An 8,852-nucleotide genomic window follows, 5' to 3' on the forward strand; every position below is an offset into this window, starting at 1 on the left:
AATCAGTGGCCGCCGCTGGGCCGCGACGCCGGAAAACCGGGGGCAGGGGCAGGAAGTGACGCTGCGGCGTGCTGACGCGCGGGCTCGATCCGAGGCCCGATTCCGCGCCCGCCATGGCCGACAAAATGGATATGTCTTTGGACGACATCATTAAGCTGAACCGGAGCCAGCGAGGCGGTCGCGGCGGAGGCCGGGGTCGCGGCAGGGCCGGCTCCCAGGGCGGCCGCGGCGGCGCGGTGCAGGCCGCCGCGCGGGTGAATCGAGGCGGCGGGCCTATGAGGAACCGGCCCGCCATCACTCGCGGCGCCGCGGGCGGCGGCGGCAGGAACCGGCCGGCACCCTACAGCAGAGTAAGTCCGGGGACGCGCGACGCCGACGCGGGCGGCTTCCCGGCAGCACGGAGTCCGGCGTGCGCCCCGCGAGGCCCCACGGGGACCGCGGCGGAGGGGTGGGCGGGGGCGAGGCCGCGCGACGAGGCCCGGCCCCAGGCCGGGATCTTCCGGGACGCTTTGTCCGGCCGCGGTCCGGCCTCGTGGCGGCGGGTGCGGGGTGCTCTCTGGACTCGGCGCCCCGGGCTGCGGGCCGACGTGAGAGAGTGGCGGTGGGGTGTCGAGGGCGCCCGGGGCGACGCTCACGAGTCTCTCTGCCCTCACGGTTTTGCCTGCAGCCGAAACAACTTCCCGACAAGTGGCAGCACGACCTCTTCGACAGCGGCTTCGGGGGTGGCGCCGGCGTGGAGACGGGTGGGAAACTGCTGGTGTCAAACCTGGACTTCGGAGTGTCAGACGCGGATATCCAGGTAGGAGACCGGAGCCGACCGCACCCCGCACAGACGTGCTGTCCAGTACCCCCTCCCGGTTGGAGCCCGCCCACCCCGGGCTGACCCGGGGGCCAGCCACTGTCCCCGAGTGACTTGACCCTAGAAAAAGTAGTATATCTAATAAGTTAAGCTGCGGGAAGGTAGCCTGGTGTGTTCCTGAAGGCGACCACCATGAGCTCCTGCTCTCTGCCAGGGACTTCCAGTTCCTAACGGGCACAGAGTGCTGCCCGGTGTGACCGAGAGTGCTTGCTTCTCAGATGTTGTGCCTGTGGTAGCGAGAGGTCTGGCCGCACTGGTGTCTGTGCTGTGTGCGTTACGGTGAAGCCCTGTGTTTTAACAGCGACCTTTCGTGGGTCTGGGCAGGGGCATGGTCCTCATACCTGTGGTTGAAGTCTTTTCTTTTTTTTTTTTTTTTTCTCGACTGGACCTCAGAGGCATCTCTTTAGAGTTTTTGGGAATTAGTTTTGGAGATGGCTGGGTCGGGGTGCTGGGCCTTTCTGGGTTTTATTTCTCAGAGCCCAGCCCTTTGACCTTGCCATGGGAGGTTAGAACACGGCCAGTGAGCACTCACAGTGTCTCAACACTTTTTTTAAGGTGGTTTCTGGCATCCACTGGAAACCGCTTTTGGTGACCTCCACTCCCGCTGTGTGCCTGGGTTCCCTCTCCAACTCCCAGCCTGCCTGAGGTCAGGGCAGTTTCCATGGCGCGTTTGACTTCAGACTTTGCAGCAGGCTTGAGTAGGAGGAGAGGGAAAGGTGAGCCAGAATCTGTCTTTGGGGGAGGGGTTGGGGTCTCACGGCTCCCAGATTCAGGGGGCCCTCTGAGCTAACTGCTCTGTGGGAACTACCCTTCGTTTTGCTCTTGGCCTCTGCTGTTTGATAAGCAGCCATTAGTCAAGTTGTGATGCCCTTGCTGAGAGAGGTAGTTCTTAATCTTGTGCTCTGTGCCGGGGCTCTGCTTTCCTCACGGGCATCGTGGTACTGTCCCAAAGCGGGCAGGAACCCAGGTGCTCATGACAGTCGTCCCTCTTTCTCCAGTGTCCCCTCCCTCACCTCGTCATTGCCACTGCCCTGCCCCCTTCCCGGGTGGGTGTCCAGAAAGCGCCCCCAAAGCACGCGTGCTCACAGCTATCCTTTCCACTTCCAGGAACTCTTTGCCGAGTTTGGAACATTAAAGAAAGCAGCCGTGCACTACGATCGCTCTGGACGAAGTTTAGGGACAGCAGATGTGCACTTTGAACGGAAGGCAGATGCCCTGAAGGCTATGAAACAATACAATGGTGTCCCTTTGGATGGTGAGTATGGGACTGGGCCCAGGACACCTGCGGGGCTCATGGAGTTGGGGCTGGCACCTCTCCCTGTAGGAATATGGGCTGCCCCTGTGGCTGAGGACACTTTGCATTTGCCCCTTTGTCTCTCTCTTCCATTCTGCCACTTCTCATGCTGCCCCACACATCTGGACCAACCTCTTGTGAACCCCCATCCAGCAAGCTACATCCCTCCCCTCCTTCAGCTCCTTCCGGAAGATTCACTTCTGTGAAGCCTTCTCAGAACCGCCATAGTACAACCTGAGTGCGGGGCTATAGTCGTAAAGACAAAGGTACCTGTTCTTCTTCCGTCAGGTCACCCACACCTGTCCACCCATGAACACCCTGGACACCTGACCAAGCAGCCCTCTTAGCTTGAACTGAGAAGGAGTGAGGAGGTGTTGGTGGGGTTATTTATCGCCACTTTATTTTCCCACCAGACTCTCCAGGCCATGTACCTTGTTGGGGGCACTGGAGACACACAAAGCCCTTTCCAGAGCTTGCATGGAGACCAGGGTGTGGTGCCTCTGTCAACTTCAGAGCCTCTGGACTAAGACTTCTTGTGTTCTTTTTACCATAGGCCGTCCCATGAACATCCAGCTTGTCACATCACAGATCGACACGCAAAGAAGACCAGCACAGAGGTAAGTTCTGGGCCCTTGGGGATGGGGAAAGGCTGTGGGCTTGTGATAGTGCCATCCACAAAGCAGAGATAGATCAGAGTTCTGTTTCTTTGTTAGCATAAACAGAGGTGGCATGACAAGAAACCGTGGCTCTGGTAGTTTTGGTGGTGGTGGCACCCGGAGAGGAACCCGTGGAGGCAGCCGGGGAAGAGGTAGAGGTACCGGCAGGAACTCAAAGCAGCAGCTTTCTGCGGAGGAGCTGGACGCACAGCTGGATGCTTACAATGCCAGGGTAAGTCCTGAGGCTCAGAGAAGACGGGTGGAGCTGAGTCACAGCGTGTGGTGATCTCTTGAAGCCAGAAGAAACAAGGACTTCCTTAATGAACCTCTGTCTCTTTCAGATGGACACCAGTTAAACAGCCAAGCAAATCCACACGAGTAACAGAACCCAGAAGCTTCATCCGAGATCCCTAGAGAGGGAGGGTTGGCAACTGGACTGTGCAGACAATGGTGGATTTGTTTTTGTTTCTTTTTTTTCTCCTGTTTTAAAATAGGATCTAAACTCATGTAAAGGCTTTTTTTCTTTTTTTTTTTTAAATTCTGAAACAGACCTGTTTTGTACCGAGTTATTTTTGGGATAAATTTTACTGGTTGCTGTTGTGGAGAAGGTGGTGTTTTCACCTTTGCCATAATAAACTAGAATTGTGTGTAGAACTGGAGCTGTCTGGTCCATCCTGCTGTCAGTCTCTGTCACAGCTAATGGCTGTGGCTGTGGCTAGTACCTGGTGTGAAATGGGAGTCCATGGCTGAGGCCTTCTGTCTGCTTCCCTGCTATTCTAATGGCTCGCTCAGCTTGATCGGTGGGAAGACTGCAGAGCAGCAGCAGCCCGGAGCTGCCTGTCCATTTGCCAGCACCGTGAGGTGATAAGGGGATATGGGGCAGTCCGCTATATGGTGTCTAGAGATGTGACCCATAAATTCTTGGGCTGCTCCTTTGCCTTATGGTGTGTCAGAGAAATCCGGTTTTGGCTTTGAACCTTGGGTGTTTCTTGCTTTTTCTGTCTTGTTATTTTGACAGGTAATAAAGACCAGGTAGGGTGCTTCTTCGCTTGTTAGCAGTCAGTCCTTGGTATCCTTGGGTGATGGTAGTTGCAGGACCAAAATCTAAGGCTGCCCAGGTCTCGTGTATAGTGGCGTAGCATTTGCTTAGAATCTGCACATATTCTGGAAGGCTTTTCGAGATACACGCTGCATTGTTTAAGGAGGACAGACAAGGTTCAAATGCTTCATTTGGGATATTTTGTCATTGGTTGGATCTGGAGACACCTGTAAAATAATAACCAATGGGATTTGAGGCAGAATCCAATTTTTAAGAGGGTTGGGGTTAAAAGATAGAGTACCTTGTGCTGCATGACCGTGTTGAAAAGCAGGACTTTGAGGAATAGAACTGAGAAATGGGAAAACTCGAAACTGTCTGTCTTGATGCTGGGGATAAATGGAGGACCAAGGGTGGGTGGACATCATGGGGTGACAAGCCTCAGAAGCTTTTTTTGAGACCCGGTTTCTCTGTGTAGCCTTGGCTGTCCTGAAACTCTTGCTCTGTAGACCAGGCTGGCTTCAACTCGCGGAGTTCCTCTTGCCTCTCTGTCTCCCAAGTGCTGGGATTAAAGGCGTAAGTCACCACCGCCCAGCTGAAGCAATACTTTTAAGGACTGCTGGAGCTGTTGCTTCAGTGAGTCATGTAGGATGGTGTACACATCATGACACTATATCTTGGTATTGTCCGGATACATGTGCACACTTGTGTGAACGGAGGACAACCTTAGGTGTCCCGCAGGAGCTCCACTCTGTTCCTTTTGACAGGGCCTCTCTGGCATTGCAAGTGCGCCACCACACCTTGCTTTTTATGTGATTTCTGAGGATTTCAGGATCTGAACTCATCCCATATTCCTCACTTTGCCATCTCTGCTTTCAACTTGAGGTAGCTAGAGTACGTCTCAGGTGCCACTTAAGGTAGACCACACATCTTCGGTTTGATCTTTGTGAGCAAAGGTTTTGCAAACCACCTGGGCCAAGGTAGTCTTTCCTCAGCGTCTAGTATTCAATCTTATATAACCGGCAGTATTAGATATAGTGGTGCCTGGTATATTCAAGAAACCTCTAACCCTGGTTCATGGCTCAGTCTGTGTCTTGTAGCAGGACCTTCAGGTAAATGTTGTTTTACTCTTTCTTCCCTTTAGTTAACTAATAGTTTAATAGACAAAATGAGAAATTGGATACAGTGTAACAAAGATGGGAAAGCTGGAGTAAATAAAGGCTTGAAATTGTTTCTGTTAGCTGTTCTGTGATCACAGTGTTTTGCAGGGACCTGGCCTATGCCTTGGACTCTATTGAATATTCTGTAGGAATATCTCCTCTCTCCCCAGAATCAGTTATAGAATCTTAAAATTATTTTTTTGAAAGCTGGTGGCGCAATCCTGTAATCCCAGCACTCAGGAGGCAGACAGACCTCTAAGTTCAAAGCCAGCCTGGTCTACAGAGCAAGTTCTAGGATAGCCAGGGAAGAAACCCTGCTTTGGGAGTTGATAGTCCTCAATGCTGGGAATCCTGGCACATATCACCATAATAACTTTTAAGAAGCTGTAAACTCTTCCAAATAGTTATAACTATGACATCTTAGGTTTTGATTTCTTGAGATCAGGGCTTGCTATGTAGCCCTGCCTTCCTGACCTACTGCTGTGTGGAGTCCAGGCTGGCCTTGGCCTCAGCGGCTGGCATTTTTTTTAGTAGTATTGAGTTGGATGTCTAGTGGAATAAGTTGATGTTGTTGCTGAGCCCACTGGTGCACACTTGCTGGGATCCCGGCTACGCAGGAGCCTGGTGCGGGAGGATCACTTGAACCCAAGACTTCAAAATGCGTCTGGGCAGTATAGCAAGACCTTTTAATTTTTTAAAAAAATATTTATTTATTTATTTATTTTACAATGTTCTGTCTGCAGGCCAGAAGAGGGCACCAGACCTATTACAGATGGTTGTGAGCCACCATGTGGTTGCTGGGAATTGAACTCAGGACCTCTGGAAGAGCAGGCAGTGCTCTTAACCGCTGAGCCAATCCTCCAGCCCCAAGACCTTTTAATTTTAAGTGGATATGATAAATGTCTGTATTGAAGTCCCACAGATCACAGTTCATCACATCTCGTTTCTATTGTTTAATGTCATTGCTATAGTTTAGATCTGGAGTGTCTCTAAGACTGGTATTTTGAAAGCTTGGCCCACAATGCTGTTAAGAGTGGGTAGGACTTTAAGGAGGTCAGGCCTTATCGAGAGTATTTAGGTTATTGGACCCACACCCCTGAAGGAGATAGTGGCACCTAACCCTACCTTTTTATTAATCTTTTACATTTATTTATTGGGTGTGTGCACATACATTCATACACATTCTACGGCGTATGTGTGATCAGAAGTCTTCTATCCTGTGGATTTTAGCAATCACTTCAGGCTGGTCAAGTGTCTGCCCATTGAGCTGTCTTACCGTTTCCTCTTTGCCTCCTGGCAACTGACATGAACGATTTTCTGACATCAGCTTCCACTGTAATGAACTGTGCTGTTGGCAGGACCAAAGAAGCCCCCAGAACAGCCAAAAATAGTCTGCTCTTTCTTAGAGGAGTGATTCTTTTTGTGAGATAGTAACCCATGTTATAATTCAGACTGGTCTTGAACTTCACAACAATCCCCCTGTCTCAGCTTTCTGAGTGCGAGAGCCTTAGGCATGAGCTGCCTTATGATGCTTGTCCTATAAAGTTGATAACCTCAGATATGTTTATCATAGTAATGAAAAATTTATTAGAGTGGCTATGTCATTAATGTGTGTGTGGTTACAATTATGAACCCATATCAGTGCCCATGTACTTGTGTTCATACATGTGGGAGCCACAGGGTGACATCAGGTGTCTCCTCAATCACTTCATCTTTTTTATGCATGTGTTTGAGCCTCCGTGAGTTTATATGCACCACGTATGCACAGGAGCCCTTGAGGCCGGAGGAGGGTGTCGCGTTTCCTGGATTTGGAGTTAGGTGGTTTTGTGCGGCTATTTGAGCGCTGGTTACCACGTCTAGCACTCAGGCAGGTGGAGATGGTGCCCTGTGATTTTGAGGCCAACCTAGTCTACATAGGGAGTTCCTGATCAGTCAAGCTTCATAGACCCTGTCTTCAAAAATAAAAGTGACCATGCCCGTCTTTTTTTTTTTTTTTTAAAGATTTTATTGTTAATTACATGGAGATGGTATATGCACGCAGGTGATTATGGAGGAACCCCTGGAACTGGAGTTGCAGGTGGTTGTGAGCTACCGTGTGGGTGCTGGGAACTGAACCCGGATCAAGAGATGTTGACCACTGGGTCATTTCTATAGCTCCTACCTTTTTTTATTTTGGTCCAGAATCTCACTGTATAGCCCTGGCTGCCTGGAACTCAGAGATCCTTCTGTCTCCTGGATGTTAGAATTAAAAGGTGTGTACCGCCATGCCTGGCTTTTAATTTAAAATCATAGAGGGGGACTGTACATGTCCCCAAAGTACACGTGTGGACCCCAGAGAAAACTTGAAGCTGCTTCTCTCTCCACCATGTGGGTCCCAGGTTTGGTGGTGTGTGCAGTTACCTACTAGGCAACTCATAAGCCTGTCTGCCGCATGGGTGCTGGGATCCTTGACTCAGGTCCATGTACTTGTATGGTAGGCATTGTGCTGACTTAACCGTCTCCCTACTCTATCTCATGTATCCCAGGCTGACTTTGAACTCCCTGTAGTAATAGGGACTAAACCTGGGCCTCATGCATACAAGGCAAGCATCTGCTAAGGAGCAACATCCATCCTAACTTAGAACTTTGGATCCTCCTGCTTCCACCTCTTGAATGAGGGCATAAATTATGTCCACAGTAATTTATGTAATGTGACAATTAATCGCCCCAGTATTCTGTTTAAAAATTTAAAGCTGATGATTGTGTGTGGGTGAGTGTATGTATGATGTTTAATTTGGGCGTGGAAATGCACATGCTACTGTATGTATGCAGAGTCTCTCTTACATGTGGGTCCCAGGAAACAACTCAGGTCACCAGGCTTGTGTGGCAGGTGCTTTGTGTAATTGTGACTATTCTAAAGTTACTGTGTAATTTGATGTTCATGCTTACAGAAAAGAGTTCTTGTGTAACTCTACTTAGACATTCTATTGTAGACTTTTGCCATGTGCATTTTCTTTTTTTGTGTTTTCCAGACAGGGTCATTTTCTAGCCTGGATGAATAGGTTAAATGAATCTTTGGAGATGGTGTCTTTATAGCCCAAACTGTCAATCCACCTGCATCAGCCTCTGTGCCACTATACCTGGGACTGCCTCTTCCTTTTTTCTCTCTGTTCTTGGAACAAGGTCTTAGAAGCTATAGCTCGGGCCGTCCTGGATAGACTATAAACTTGAGGACGATCCTCCTCCATAGCCTTCTGACATTATGAATATAAGCAATCTCACAGCTTCTCTGGATCATTTGTATCAAACTGGATTTTATTGTTCAAATAGCTTTATCTCTGGTCTCTAGGTCTCTGACATGACTGTCTGTGCCACTGTGCTCCAACGACACCTTTAGTAATTCCCTTCTTGACTCGTTAAAGGTGCTGCAGACCTTCTATTTTCCCTGCCCAAACCTGGAGCCACCATTTCTCCAAGGAACCCTGACTCCTTTAATGGAGATAGCATCTTGCAGCCAGTATCTGAACACAGGGTCCTCCAGCCAGAGCTCGAAACCCTGGATACTAACACATGTATACACTACTGTGTTTATCTCTAGTGTCTAGTCATGTGTACTTGTTGAATAACCATAAATCGCCACTAGTGTTCCTGACTCCCAGCACCCCAGGACCCATTCCTCTTACTTGTGATTTCTTTGTGTAACGGAGAAGTCTGCCTCAGGTTCACTTTGTTCACTTACACGATTCGGTGCTTTAAGTGTGACTTCACACTCTCAGCACTGCTTTCCAGTCCTTTCCTGTGAGCAGCATCTGCCACAGACTACAGTGTCCTGGCGTTTTCAAGTTTTGGCTGTATTGGGATGTAGTAA

The 8,852-nt window shown here is 49.8% G+C and overlaps 1 protein-coding gene across 1 annotated transcript; it reads left to right on the forward strand.

The window, feature by feature from the left end:
- The first annotated feature begins 31 nt into the window (after positions 1 to 31).
- Alyref (Aly/REF export factor) lies at positions 32 to 3,463 on the forward strand. Its single transcript, XM_085694252.2, has 6 exons — positions 32 to 350; positions 668 to 799; positions 1,967 to 2,114; positions 2,707 to 2,770; positions 2,867 to 3,041; positions 3,151 to 3,463. Exons 1-6 carry the CDS (start codon positions 114 to 116, stop codon positions 3,163 to 3,165), a joined length of 771 nt encoding a protein of 256 aa, XP_085550378.1. The 5' UTR covers positions 32 to 113; the 3' UTR covers positions 3,166 to 3,463.
- The last annotated feature ends 5,389 nt before the right edge of the window (positions 3,464 to 8,852 follow it).

The sequence above is a fragment of the Myodes glareolus genome, chromosome 9, assembly GCF_982192425.1.
Source record: "Myodes glareolus chromosome 9, mMyoGla1.1, whole genome shotgun sequence".
NCBI lineage: Eukaryota > Metazoa > Chordata > Mammalia > Rodentia > Cricetidae > Myodes > Myodes glareolus.

Bases quoted from the DNA above. Each gene is read 5' to 3' on its own strand.
- Alyref (XM_085694252.2), top strand. From the start codon at position 114: ATGGCCGACAAAATGGATATGTCTTTGGACGACATCATTAAGCTGAAC. The intron at 351-667 runs GTAAGTCCGGGG...TTTTGCCTGCAG, and splicing joins GGCCGGCACCCTACAGCAGA to CCGAAACAACTTCCCGACAA. The intron at 2,771-2,866 runs GTAAGTTCTGGG...TTTCTTTGTTAG, and splicing joins CAAAGAAGACCAGCACAGAG to CATAAACAGAGGTGGCATGA.